Source organism: Macrobrachium nipponense, chromosome 2, assembly GCF_015104395.2.
Source record: "Macrobrachium nipponense isolate FS-2020 chromosome 2, ASM1510439v2, whole genome shotgun sequence".
NCBI classification, from domain to species: domain Eukaryota; kingdom Metazoa; phylum Arthropoda; class Malacostraca; order Decapoda; family Palaemonidae; genus Macrobrachium; species Macrobrachium nipponense.
The window spans coordinates 106,587,460-106,602,679 of NC_087201.1; the positions used below are offsets into that span (position 1 = coordinate 106,587,460).

General features: G+C 36.9%; 1 protein-coding gene across 2 annotated transcripts in view; it reads left to right on the plus strand.

The window, feature by feature from the left end:
• Positions 1 to 15,220, plus strand: part of LOC135220891 (ubiquitin carboxyl-terminal hydrolase 24-like) — a 394,433-nt gene that overhangs the window by 325,543 nt on the left and 53,670 nt on the right. For both annotated transcript variants that reach the window (XM_064258501.1, XM_064258502.1), the window contains exon 33: positions 3,081 to 3,246. In XM_064258501.1, the coding sequence (XP_064114571.1) occupies positions 3,081 to 3,246 (166 nt within the window). The remainder of the gene's footprint in view (positions 1 to 3,080; positions 3,247 to 15,220) is intronic.

The window sequence follows — 15,220 nt, forward strand, 5'->3', positions numbered from 1 at the left end:
ACCACCACAGCCACATGTACACCCATATTGAAGGGGTGGCGATTGGGTCTCCACTTGGAGTCCTCTTTACCAATTTCTACATGGGTGGCATCGAACAAAAGATCTTCCAGAATTCCAGCAAACCGAAGATGTATGTGTGCTAAATTGATGACACCTTCATCTGCGCCAACTCCCAGGACAAGATAGAACAGCTGTGACAAGGATTCCATGATTACAGTTTCCTCATGTTTATGATAGAGCACTGCCAGGACCACCGCCTACCCTTTCTTATCATTCTTGTTGAACAGCAAGATACCTGATTCAGCACAAAGGTGTACGTACACAAAGCAGATGGACCTGATACTGCTCCTTCTGGACTAACACACACAGCAGGTTGGAGCATGTAGCCCAGGTCCTGGTCAACAACAGACTGTGGATGAATCAACAAGGAAAAATATGGTAGTTTGGTACCACAAGGAACCCCGCCCCAATGTCCCAGAGCCCATCAAGCTTTTCTACAAGGGGCATTTCCACTGGAGGTACAAGGACGACAAGCAAGCCCTCAAGAACTTCATTGCGGGAAACATCAGCTCTACCGATCAAGACAAAAAGATCAACTTAGTGATCTATTACAAAACAAAGAAGGCAAGCAGCCTGGTGATGAGGAACAATCCAGCGGCCCCTATGCAAGATTCCTTGAAGAAGACGAGCGTGGTCCACCATTACACGTGCCCCATCTGAGGATGCCTTGGCAAATACATCAGAATGACCACCATGTGATTCTCCTAGCGAATCTCCTGCTATGCCCATATTTAAAGGGGAACTTCTGGTTGCATTTTAGAAGTTCCATATGTAGTATTATTCCATTTAAGTACTCCTGTTGAAAAAAGTTTTTGAAAGGGGTGTTTTCTTATTTTTTACAACCAATTTTCTGTTGCACCATGGGCGCAGCCATTTTGTGTGGCTCATCTGTTATGCGTGACTTCATGCCGCAGTAGGCACAGACAGGCGGAACAAAAACCGAGGGCACAGCATCTTCAGATATCGTTTTTGGTGTGAATTTGTCAGCTGAAAATATATGATTGAAATGGTAAATAAAGAAGTAGCCTGAAGTAGTCATAGTTAGGCATACAGCCCTAAATTCTAAAACCCCATTAATTAAACTAGTTGAAAGGACTAAGTGAAGGCCCTCTTCAATTCATGGACACACACACACACACGTACGTTTAGAAAACTGCCGTTCACCCCATCACACCACGCACATGGCGATTGACAAGAGTAAATTTCAATTCAGATGCATACAAGTGGAGGCACCATAGTATAGATAGCGGAAGATAGCTGCCCTATCTTCGTCGGTACTGTGGTCTGTTCAGAGGGAAATTAAGTTCCCAAAACATATATAAATTTCATAGCCATACCTAATAACCTGGTCCTAATGTCACCATTTAAATCTGTTGGCAAGAAATGGCCGAACAGACAACAGTTTGTGTCGTAGGTTGAAAGGTTTTGATGTTTATATCCTCCCTTTGAAGAGCCATCAGCCAGCGACTTGATTTATCTCTATTTGATGGAATCCTATAGAATGATATGCCTTTTGGACACTTCCCAGAAGTATTGGCACAACCAAACGCCATACAAGTTGGCATAATTGACGCTATTTGAATGACAATTGAAATAAAACATAAGGGCAATACTAAAGACAAATACAATACAATATTTGTGCTTTGCTGCACTTGTTATTGTGAGGCGACCGCAGCACTACGTCATCGGTACTAATCTGCCAGATGGCAACATAGTCAAATCCTGGGTAAATGGCGATCTCCATTGAAGCAACTCGGTGCTATTTTGAAATTAAATTGTAAAAAAATGGTTATATACAGATTCGAGGGATGTCTCATTTTTTAGCTTATTAAAATTAAAAGTTCTGTTTGACAAAATTTAATGGCTATTAACCAAAAGTTCTCCTGTAATCATGCCAGGACTGCCCATAACCTTCAAATATGAAGAAACTATTTTATACCTAATATCAAAATCATGTCTCTGGTAACAAACCCCCGATGTCTTTGCCTCCGGTAAGGCTTCCATATAGGAAGGAAGAAGCCTAACTTGAATAAATACAGCCAATCCCCATATTCGCGGGGATTAGGGACCACAACCCCCAACAATTACCAAAATTCCGAGCGAGAGAGAGAGAGAGAGAGAGAGAGAGAGAGAGAGAGAGAGAGAGAGAGAGAGAGAGAGAGAGTTCCTTACATGGGTGAAACAATTAAAAATGTCAATGCTAGTAGTACATTTTAAGTGTCATCTACTCTCCTTGCTGTCAAGATATTTTTTTCTTTAATGAATTGATAATTTGCTGTGTATACATTAATATTATTTGCGAATAAGTAAGTTATTTATACAAAAATAAACCTACATTTAGTAAATTTACTCTGTTCAGAAAGTAGTGCACCAAGATAACAGACCGTGGTATATCGTACTTCTGGATATAAAGGTGCAAAATGGAAATATCAATTTGTGGGTTTTTGCCTCCTGATCTAGCACCAAATATATAATATTCACAATTAGTATTGTATTATATAATATACAATTGAAAAGCCCCTGTATAAGATTAATTTGTTGGAAACGGAACTGCCTGAATGGGCTTTAGCATTTTTTCTTTCATTGGCTTTAGGAGTCAAAAGAAAGTCTGGTTTACTTTCTGTTTTATTTTTACCTTTTCTGCTAAAGTGGTTGTACATATTAATATTGCAGTCAGTATCAATAAGTGAACTTGTCTACTATATAAGGTCTCATTGGTTACAGTTTTTTTTAACAATCTTATTCAACATGTTTGACTTCACTGATTGCAATAGAACCCTCCACTTGAATGATGTAACACCTCTGATGATCCCATCTTTATTAAACAGGAACTGAACCCCCTCAAAAATACATGTTTGATTGTAGGCTTTTTAACATTAGTATACAGTCAGGATTATAATAAGCATCCTAAAAGTTAAGTATCTTCATGGCATTTTAGTTTAGTCCTACTTAATATGTGTAGTTTCATTTGTGGCCTTTATTGTTTTAATTAAGAAGTTATATATTTTTTCTGTTTGCAGCATTTTACTTGGAAACATTTTCAAGTGTGAGTTTGAGCACTCTGGTAGTGTGACAAGTGTTGAACAACTTGTGAAGCATGTGCTATCTCTTCTAGCCTCAGATGTTCCTGCTGCAGTGAAGACATCATACCAGTACTTCAGTCTCCTCTTCAGTTATGTTCAGCAGGTGATTATTATTATGTATTCAGTACAGCTGGCAGTGGTATATGATTTGAGTTGCATTCTATCACGACAGTTGTATAGCCAAAATCCCAAAAATCAAATTGCATTTAGCACGAAAGGAGAAAAGTTTGCATACTTTGGAACCTCATTGCCTTTACCCCATAAGTATACTTTCAAAAGCTTCTGATAAAACTTGACTGGAGGAGTTCTTTGGAACATGGAGAAAGGAGTTTTATAAATAATTCAGACAGCCATTAAAGCTAGCCTCCAAACGAATAGAACTTAAGTTCACTGTGTGCAAATTTACTGTGAAAAAAATAATATAGCAAAAGAATGATATGCAAATCAATTTACATGAAACATGATAAAAAAAATAGTGACATAATGACTGTCTTCTCTCAGATAGGGGATAAAATGTTGATTCCTATTTAAAAAATGTAGCAATTATAACACCAAAACATTATAAGGACATACATTATTGTAAGGAATGAGATTTCTGTATACTTTAAGGGGCCCTCTGACATCATAAGGCCCCATTATGGATAAAGGGATGTGCTTCAAATTTGTATTTGTCAATACTCAACCAGTACTTTAAATTCTCCCATTAGGTAACCAAAAAATTGATAGATTTATGATCTTTTTATTTCAAAAACCTGGTACCATTTTTAATAATTGATGTATAAAAGTTGCATTTTAATTTTATAGCTACTCGTATGCTAGTAATGCTCAAATTGAATTTTGTACTCTCATGTATGAGATATAGAATTTTAGTTTTTTTATTATAAATTTTGGTAAAGGTATGAGAAAAATCATGTGCTGCGTTGCAAAAACTTCAAAACTGTGACAGTTAGGAAGCTGGTTTTTCCAGTTAAAGTAATTCTTTATGTAAGAAATATACACCCTTATGGTTTTATAATGATCAGATAAAAAAAAAATGTTTCCTTTTTTATATTACCTGAAAATGAACTTATTTTTTCAAATATAGTAAACATGAAATAACCAAGGATCATTTCAATGGCAGTAAAAGAAAGTCAAGATAAATGAAATAACTCAAACTATTGAGATATAGATATATATATATATATATATATATATATTATATATATATATATATATATATATATATATACACATATATACATACATATCATACATATGATATAATATATATAGATATATATATATATATATATATATATCTATTTGATATATATACAGTGGTACCTCGACATACGAAAGGCTCAACTTACGAAAAACTTGAGATACGAAAGCAAATACGAAGATTTTTTTTGCTCTACATACAAAAATTGTTCAAGATCCGAAAGGTTGTTGCTGTAAAGTCCCGAGATTCGCCTGGACCACCGATAACAATTTTAAAACTTGCGTGCCGCCAACTTAGTAGACTCGCCACCATCCTGATGCTAGTCACCGCCATAAGATCCTGCTCTCCTATTGGTCAGCATCTACCCCTTTTGCTTTATGTATTCTATTGGTAAAAGGATGCTGTAAATTGAAAAACTTATTCATGCAATACATTTAATAAAAAAAAACATTAGAATAGAAATGAATGGTTATTATACTGTTTGGTAGTTTCAGTAGTTGAAGAGAGATAATGAAAATTTATGGCTTACTGTGTGCTAGGAAAAAGTGAATGCTTGGCGATCGTTCGGTACTCGTAAGTGCTGGAAGTTTGGAAGCGCTTTTGTTTTTGTTTGATTGTTTATTTAGTTAATGGTTACTTAATAATTATTTTAAATGAGTACATGCAATACATTTAATAAAAGAATTGTGAATTAGATATCATAAAATATAAAATAAATCAGACTGCTATCATCAAAGCCAACAAATATGTATTTTCTAGAATTATTCTTCCGTTTTAATATTACGTATATGTTTCATTATAGCTGTCAGTAACTCGGTATCTCCATTAGGTGAAGATAGAATAAAGAATAGAAATGAATGGTTATTATACTGTTTGGTAGTTTCATTAGTTGAAGAGAGATACTAATGAAAATTTATGGCTTACTGTGTACTAGTTAAAGTGATTGCTTGGCAATCGTTCGGTACTCGTAAGAGCTGAATGCAAACAAACGATTGGAAGGGTTTTTTTTTTTTTTTGTGTTTTTTAGTTAATGATAAATTAATAATTATTTGAAATGAGTACATACTGATTATTTATACATTTTATTGGCATATTCTAAGCTTTTAGCTTCTCAATTTTAGATGTCAGAATCATAGACTAGGCTAGAGTAGCAACTGCTAACATAGGCTAGACTTATTGCTAAGGGACATATGCTAAAGTACTAATATATGCAGTAAAAATGGGGTTGAACATTACATGCAGTTGAATATTACTCAAGTATGTACAGTATTTTGCCTTTTTGGAGTCATATTTCTTCCATCGGATCGGCGTCTTAACCCTAGAACATGTGTTGTAGGCCTGGAAATATAATTTACTGGGGTGTTTTTGTAGGGCTTGGAACGGATTAGGTATTTTACTTGTAAAATGCGGTTCAAGATACGGAAAACTCATGATACGAAAGCCGCCTTGGAACGGATTAATTTCGTATCGAGGTACCACTGTATATATATATACAGACAGTCCCCGGGTTACGACGGGGTCCGGCTTACGACGTTCCGAGGTTACAGCGCTTTTTCTTAAATATTCATTGAAAAATCCGCCCTGGGTTATGACGCTTGTTCCGAGGTTACGACGCTGACGCTTCCGACGCTCCGAGTTTACAACGCTTTTAAAAAACGCATACTATGATAAGAATCCTTTATAGTTTAGCACAGTTTCTCTCTCTCTCTCTCTCTCTCTCTCTCTCTCTCTCTCTCTCTCTCTCTCTCTCTCTCTCTCTCTCTCTCTCTTTGTATTTTCCGAGGAAAATAATCACTAATTAGTGTATTTTGATGTTTATTTTCATGACTAAATACATTTTTACAATACAAAAATGATTTACTAATTTTCAAATATTAATTTTGATTAATACTGTATTAGTAAGTTTAATAAGTTGAAATGCTATCACATAATAAAAATAATAATTCTCTCTCTCTCTCTCTCTCTCTCTCTCTCTCTCTCTCTCTCTCTCTCTCTCTCTCTCTCTCTCTCTCTCTCTCTCTCTACTACTATACAAAGATGTATGTTTTGTTTGTATGATAAATAAATGATTTTACTATTTTCAAATATTAATATTAAGTTTATACAGGCCAATATATCAATTCATTAAAGAAAATACCATAGTGAATTAGTAAGATTTTAGCTTATATTTAAAAAATTATGGAAGAATGAAGGAAATCCCAGTCTTCTCTCAGTAACCCTTTCTCGAGATCCAGGTACTAAAACTGTCAGATATATCAAGTTCTGTGACAGCCAGGAGGGGGAAGAGCTGCAGTGTTGCAATCACTGGTCTCTCATTTACTGAGACTCGAGATTTTTTATGTACTTGTACTATTTGTTTTTAATACTTTCAAATCCTAATAATAATAATAATAACTGTAATTACAAAATTCATATGTGATAGTATTTTAAAGAAATACAATACGTACTAATCTATCCATGTCACTTTTAATTAAGGTTAACTCTCTCTCTCTCTCTCTCTCTCTCTCTCTCTCTCTCTCTCTCTCTCTCTCTCTCTCTCTCTCTCTCTCTCTTTTGCCACACAAGATAATAATGTGTCATAGTGGTAACTCTCTTTCGCTGGAAGCGTTATAAGTATTTTTTGAGAGAACAGAGAGAGATAAACACACTCTCTCTCTCTCTTTTACCGAGATGAAAGAATTTTTATGGTACTAGTATGTAAAATGTTTATTGATAATTTCAGTTATTTAATAATAATAATAATAATAATAATAATAATAATAAAACTTTAATTACAAAATTCATAATGGTCGTATTTTAAAGAGATGAAAATGACCTTTCCATTTCACTTATAAGGATAATTCCTCTTTCTTAATGAGATGAGAGAATTTTTATGGTAGATGCACGTGTTTATTATATTTTCAAATAATAATAATAATAATAATAGTAGTAATAATACGATAACTAATTTCAAAAGAAAATTCTTCCCTTTGTCTTTTTCTGTATCAATTTCCCTACCTCAACTCCAGTGACACGCGGAGCTTAACAATGCCATACAATGGTCAACGAATTTAATGGTTTTATGTAATTCTCTCTCTCTCTCTCTCTCTCTCTCTCTCTCTCTCTCTCTCTCTCTCTCTCTCTCTCTCTCTTACTGAGATGAGATCATTTTCATGGACATGTATGTAATAAGTTTATCATTAATATTTTCCAATAATAATACTATTAACTGTAAGTACAAAATTCATATCTGAGTATTTTGTAAATACAATAATCATTCCATTTCTCTCTTTTTAAATACTGTAAGGACAACTCCTCTCTCTCTCTCTCTCTACTATCTCTCTCATCTCTCTCTCTCTCTCTCTCTCCAGATACTTGTCATACTTTTTTGGTGTTTCTATTTCTTCCTTTTTATCTCTCTTGCTCTCAGCAACAGAATTGATAGACAGACAAACATAATTGCACAGTCCTTTCTTTCTCTCTTCTCTGGAGAAATATATGTATTTATGGGAGGGGGAAAAAAGTTGCCTACAGACGTTCATTTCAATCTATTGAAACCGTAAGGAGTTATCTCTCTCTCTCTCTCTCTCTCTCTCTCTCTCTCTCTCTCTCTCTCTTCTCTCTCTTGTATTGTAATGAAAATATACAGTAATTTGTGAATACAGTGTTGTACATGAAAAAAGTAAATTAGTGATAATTTTAGAGATACAGCCCTAAGAAAAATTGCAAATTAGTGAAATTTTCCCTGTGGACATGTTTTCAAGAACGTCGTTCCGGCTTACGACGATTTTCGGGTTACGACGCGTCTTAAGAACGGAACCCCCGTCGTAACCCGGGGACTGCCCTGTATATAATAGTATATTATATATTAGGAATACCTGTTATATTATATATATATATATCTATATATATATATATATATATATATATATATATATATATATATATATAGATATATATATATATATATATAATATATATATATATATATATAATATATATAATATATATATATATCTATATATCTATCTATCTATCTCCATGGCTTGCGATGGCTGCGGCTTACGACATTCCAAGTTTGCGACGCCTTTCAATTATATTCATAACAAATTATTTCCAGGCTTACTACCCATTTTCTAGGGTTATGACGCCGATCCGACGGAAGAAATTGAGTAATATTCAACTGCATGTAATGTTCAACCCCATTTTTACCGCATATATTAGGACTTTAGCACATGTCCCTTGTAATGTTGCGTTTTGATTCTGGCAATAATCCTAACCTATGTTAGCAGTTGCTACTGTAGCCTAGTCTATGATTCTGACATCTAAACCTAAGAAGCTAAAAGCTTAGAATATGCCAATAAAATGTATAAATAATCAGTATGTATTCATTTCAAATAATTATTAATTAACCCATTAACTATAATAAAAAAGAGAAAAAAAAAGCTTCCAATCTTTTGTTTACGTTCAACAGTACGAGTAGCGAACGATCGCCAAGCAACCACTTTTACCTAGCATGCAAGTATAATAATCATAAATTTTCATTATCTCTCTTCAACTACTGAAACTACCAAACAGTGTAATAACCATTCATTTCTATTCGTTATTCTACCTTTACCTAATGGAGATACGGAGTTACCGACAGCTATGATGAAACATATAATATTAAAACAAGAAGAATTCAGGAAAAAATTTGATGTCATCGATGATAGCAGTCTTTGATTATATATATATATATATATATATATATATATATATATATATATATATATATTTATCACATCACGAAATTATAATCAACTAAAAAATTCCCCCTCGGTACATATATGAAAATATATCAATTCCGAGGTAGAGCGAATTAGATATTAAAGGACATTTGTAGCTCGAATGATATATATATATATATATATATATATATATATATAGAGAGAGAGAGAGAGATACTATCAAATATGAATTTTTTAATTAGTTTTATTATTATTATTTAGAAATATTAATTATTATTAAACATCATACATACATGTACTATAAAAATTCTCCCATCTCAGTAAAATGACAAATTTTCTAAGACTACTTGTATATTTCATAGCTACAAACCTGAGGTCTTAACAATAGGATAATTTCTAGCACCTAGCTGGATCCAGTTAGAAAACAGATGAAAGCAAGGAATCTTGTGATATCTGGCAACTGTTTCACTTGTTTTTAGTGTGTATGTGTGTGTTTGGCTGATGTTATGGCTGCTTCTGCTCCTCGGCCTTGTCAATGTGTGCCCAGGAATTCCAGGTTCTCCGTGTTCTCGTTTTCTGGCTTCGGGGGCGACCGATCCCCACATCACATGTAGCAGGTGCCGTTCTAATTTTTGTACTATAACGAATCCTTGCATGGAATGCCGGGCATGGCCTAAAGAGCAGTGGAAGTCGTTTTATAACCAGAGAGAGCATCGGAGGGTTTTGACTCTTCCTTCATGGGAAGGATTTTTGCCTCTTCCCGATGCTTCGTCTCCTGCATAGTAGTGTTGTTCCTGTGTCTCCTTCCTTTTCTTCCATTGATTCGTCACTGGAAGTATCGGAGGCCACCAGGCTGATTTTTGTAATGTCGCCCCTTCTTCTTCGGGAGTTAATTTGATTCCCAGGAAAGGGAGGCTTTTTCATCATTCTCATTTATTCCAGAGCCAGAGGTATCCAAGATGGCGGCAATTTGGAAGACTCTCAGGCTAGGGGGTCCCCTGTCCTTGGAGGGGTTGCTAGTGCACTTTATTGAGGCTTGCTACCCCCCTCCTCAGGCTGGACAGCTCCATCTACCCTCCTCCCGACCTCGTCTTCATGGGTAGCCGAGGTCAGCCATCTTGTATTGCTATGCCAGTGACTGTTGCCGCTTCTTCGAGTTGGAGGGAAGCCTGGTGTCAGTCCCGTTAATGACGTTACGGGATCCATAGTTGTGTATTCCTCCGTCAGTGGCGTCTGATTCCCTTTCACACCGAGGGGAAGCCGTGACGTCATCACCACTTGTGACGTCACTCCCAGCCGTCTCCTCTGCACTGCCTCTGTCAGTCGTGATGTCATCTCTGCCGTCCAATTTGCTACATCTCCCTTCCATGTCATTGGAGACTTCTCTTGGAGATCAGTCTGAGGTTATATGCCAGGCAGTGCTTAAGAGGTTGGACTCTGTTTTGGATGATAAGATGGCTGCCTTGACTGTTGGAAGGACTGCAAGGAAACGTGTTGCTTCGTCCCCGCCTCCTGCGAAGAGATCGCATAAGAAACCAGTGCTGTTTTCCTCTTCCTCTTCCCCCTCTATGCCATGTCGGCGTATCAAGCGTTGGAAGGCTAAGGACTTTGCTCTTTTTTCGCATACGAGGGAGGAACAACATGGACGTGTTCTCGAGAGTGTTGGTGTTTTGGAGAGTTTTAGTGTATCTTCCCTTGTGCAATCTGCAGTGCCTGTTTCATCCTCTGCATTGAATTGCAGGCATGTTGCAACCTCCCCTGTCTGTGCACATCGTGAGTATGTTGCAACCTCCCCCGTCCATGTACATCGCGAGTATGTTGCAACCTCCCCTGTCCTTGCACATGATGCAAGTGCTCCTTCTTCTCCAGGGCTTATTCGTTGCTGTAAGGATCTCAAGGCGCCTGTCAAGAGGTCGAAGGTGGTGAGCGCGGAGTTGGTGCAGCAGGAGTGTTTGCCTACCCCTCTCACTGGTGCTTCCAAGAGTTTGACTGGGGGATTCTCCTTCGATCTCAAGTGTTCGGGTATTCCTCTCCAACTCACGTTCGTACGTCTGCCACGCCCATGACCATTCACGGACATGTTAATGAGTCATCTGTTGGAGGAGTACGTAGTGATGTTCCTAGTGTTATAGTGGGTTTGTCTCTGGAGCCGACGAGTGGACCCAGCCCAGACAGGATAGTTGGTATTTTGGGCTGTTTCGCTGCTGATCCTTCCGTTAATTTTAATGGGGAAGGTGCCTTAGAGGAGCCTACACATCCTTCTCGTCATTAGTCTCCATTGCCAGAGCAGGAGGAAGGAGAAACGCAAGAATTTTTGTCTTCCTTTTCGGAAGTTGTTGATCTCATGCATGGGTTCAACAATGTGGAAAGTAGGGATCAGGTTTGGTCATCTTACACTCCTTCTTGCTTGGAAGCCTTGGTGTGAGTTATGCAGGATCCCAAATCATCATCTCTTCAGCTTCCCTTGTTGGGGCATGTCCAGTCAGTCTTGCTTAAGGGGCCGGCCGGCTAATGCCATTCTTTAAGGACAGGACTTTGATATTCATACCACTTAATAAGGTGACTTGGGACATCTCCAAACTGCATATGATTTTCGCCTCTGACCTTCGGTTTTGTGACGCCAGGGCGATTTATCCCGAAAATAACCATTTTTCAAGTTCTATCTCCTCCCTTGATATTTAATATTAAGACCTGGGATTACTACCATGTATGGTAAAAAAATAAACCCTATAAATTAGGAAAACAAAATTTATAAAAAAAAAGACTAAATAAAAATTGGAAAAAAGGGCTTGATTTGATTGTTCTATAACGTCTTTCTGAGTTATATACCAAATTCCAATGTTATAGCTTTAAAACTAAGTGAGAAGATAGATTTTGAAGGTCAATAACTATAGTTTTGAGATGCGGGCGTTCAAAGTTTTTCTTTGTATTTTCATAACGACAATGTTAATAAATAATGATTATTATGAACGTATGTTTCTTTTTTGTGTATTAATAAACCAAAACTATTTTATTTATCATAATTTAATCATAAATTATGATCCCTTTGCTCATATATCGTAGCTTGGGGCACTGCGTCAGGCAAGACGGGGCACTCCTTCCTACGCAACTCTCTCTCTCTCCTTCACTAACTCGGCTTATTACAGCAAATTTTCTTCTTCTGTATGTTAGCTAGATGTTTTCCCAGTATTTTCTGTTTTGGCATGGTTAAATTCTGGCCGAAACAAAAATAAACAAACGTTAATGCAAGAGAATGTCATGAGGTGAAATTCGAAGTTGTACTCTCTTTTTACAAAGACAATGTTAATAAATCATGATTATTATGAATTTCATATTCCTTTTTGGGTATTAATAAACCAGAACTATGTTATTTATCATAAATTAAGGTCCCTTTGCTCAAAGATCGTAGCCTCGGGGACAGTGTGACGTGTGCTTCAGGCAAGATGGGGGCGTTCACTTACCACACAACCCTCCCTCTCTCTTCACTAACTACGCTAATATCGCATATATTATGATATTCTGTAATCATATTAGAGCAAATTTTCTTCGTCTTTATGTTAGCGAGATGTTTTCCTTGTCTTTTCCTCATTGGCATGATGAAATTCCTGCCGAAACATAGATAAACATATGTAAAAGCAAGTGAATGTCAGAGGTAAAACTCTAATGTGCAGACTACTTGAAGTCTGTGCTAGCACTGATCATGGTTGAACTTGATACTCCCCTCTGCAACCCACGGAATCTCTACAGATGCCATTTCTCACAATTTCTTTGACAATAATTATCAAAATTTACGATAACAGAAGAAATATTGCATTTTCTTGTACGGATGAATGTTTTAGGCTTATTGAGTTATGTTTACTAATTACCCTGCAACTATGAAAGTAAGAGGAATTTTGACGAAATATTTCGTATACGTATTCTCAATTGCCATATGAAGCTCCATGAATTTTTTCATGACTTTGCATTTTTGGCCCTATACCCCCATATACATATAGGGGTTCCAGCCGGCCCCCTTAAGGTTAACGCCTCTGTTTCAGACCGGGATGGTTCGCTTCGCTCTAGGGGCTCTGCCAAGCTACTACCGCCGCCTCTCACGAGACATAGGAGTACTATGCTATGAACTCTGGATTTTTTATGTCGCGCCATCTTAACCCAGATGTCATTCACCTGAAGTAAGGATTGACTCTAGAGCAGGTAAGGTCGGTGGCTCCGTCCTTGTCTCCGCAAGTTGCCTCAGCATTGGAATCTACAACAGCCTCCATGTTGCAGATGGTTTCTTGACTGGACTTCTGGTCTGTGGTCATTGCCAAAATAGCTTCTGATAGGTCCCCAGAAGGGTTGGTGAGTGCATCCTCGCTTGCCAGTCTCTTGCAGTCCGGAGGCAAGGCGTTTGCATATATGGCTCACCTCAGTGTTAATTTATGGGCTAACCTCCTTCTGATTAGAAGAGACGCGGCTTTGTCTAGGACAGAGAGATCAGTTGACACGGAGTCCTTGCTGGCATTGAGGAACGGAGATCTGTTGGTCCCAATATTTGTTTCCTCGGACCGGGCTTGAGAATGCGATAGACTGGCGCCGGGCTGACACTAAAGACAGACTGGTGCACCAGGCCGTGTCTAAATCGGAATCTCGTCCTCGGAGACATCTGGCTCCGCCTCCTCCCCCTCCCCCTGTCCAGCAGCAGTCAAGAAGATCGTCGCCTGGTAGGCCGTCGAGGAATTTGAGTTCGGCAGGGCCTTCCCGTTTGACTCAGCCTAGGTCAGAGGATCAACGTCCCTTTCGCTCTTGTTCCTTTAAGCCAAGAAGGGGCCCAAGGGGCAGAGGTAAAGGGGGCCGTCAGTAGGTTAGGCACCTCTGGACCTCAGCGTAGTACCTTGATCTAATAAGAAAGAGTGGGGTAGAATGGATTTTCCTTTATTCCTACATAATCTTTTAATTTATTAACTAAAATCTTACTAATTCACTATACTATTTTCTTTAATGATTTGATATTATTGCTGTTTACATTAATATTATTATTTGAAAATTACTAAATCATTTATTTATCTTACAAAAAATATATATCTCTGTGAGAGAGAGAGAGAGAGAGAGAGAGAGAGAATTATTATTTTTATTATATTTTATATCATTTAATCTTATTAAACTTACTAATACTGTACAGTATTAATCTGTACTAATATTTGAAAATTACTAAATCATTTTTGTATCATAAAAATGTATTTAGTCATGAAAATAACATCAAAATAGTACACTAATTAGTGAACGTTTATTGTCTGAAAAACCTGCGAATAGGCAAATTTCCTGCAAATAATGGGTAGAGAGAGATTTGGTCTTGTGTGTGCATGTGTTTTTCACTATCCACCCTCAATGGCATGGCCAGGAAGTGCCAGTAAATGTGAAAGTGTTTGTTCATTCATTCACCCTCTGCCTTCACAGGCATAAACAAGAAAGCCTCGGTCTACTATCTGATAACCCTATCGTACTTACTGTATTTCTCACGCAAGTACAAAGCAATTTTATCATTTTTATCAGGCTCAAGCAATTCCGTTAACAAAATCTGCTAAGTCGAGGTACCACTACTATCTTTCGTTATCTGTACTTATATTATCCATAGGGTAAATGCAGGTAGCAGTGTTAAGTTGTCAACAGTCTCTGATCAGATCTTTCACTCCCTTTCCTTTTTTTTTTTTTTACTGAAAGTTTGTCACTTTTCACTAAACAAAAAACAAAAGAATACTGCTTTCATTGTGAAAAGTGATTGAAGATGCAGATGCAGAGAGAGTATTGCATAAGACATTTTAAGAATGAGTTTGGGGAAGGTTTTTTGTCATCTGGGGTGAGAGATGAAGTTTTGGCATGGGGTCTTACAGGCACTAAAAGTAAGAAGAAAAACCATTTGCAGGTGTTGTTATACAAATAATGCTAAGTTTAATTATGTGACTTTTAATTTATGCATTTATATCCTTGCAAAGTATACAAATATATGTTTATTCAAAATAAGGGAAGAAAATCATAGCTGTTAATCTATTAGACTTACTGGATACTCTATTAAACAGCTACTTTGCAGTAAATTCGAATATTGTACATGCAAGAATTATTGAACACAAATTTCCCAATTTTGGGTATATGTACTAGCATTCACGAAAGTTTTCATCTTATTTTGAGAGTTA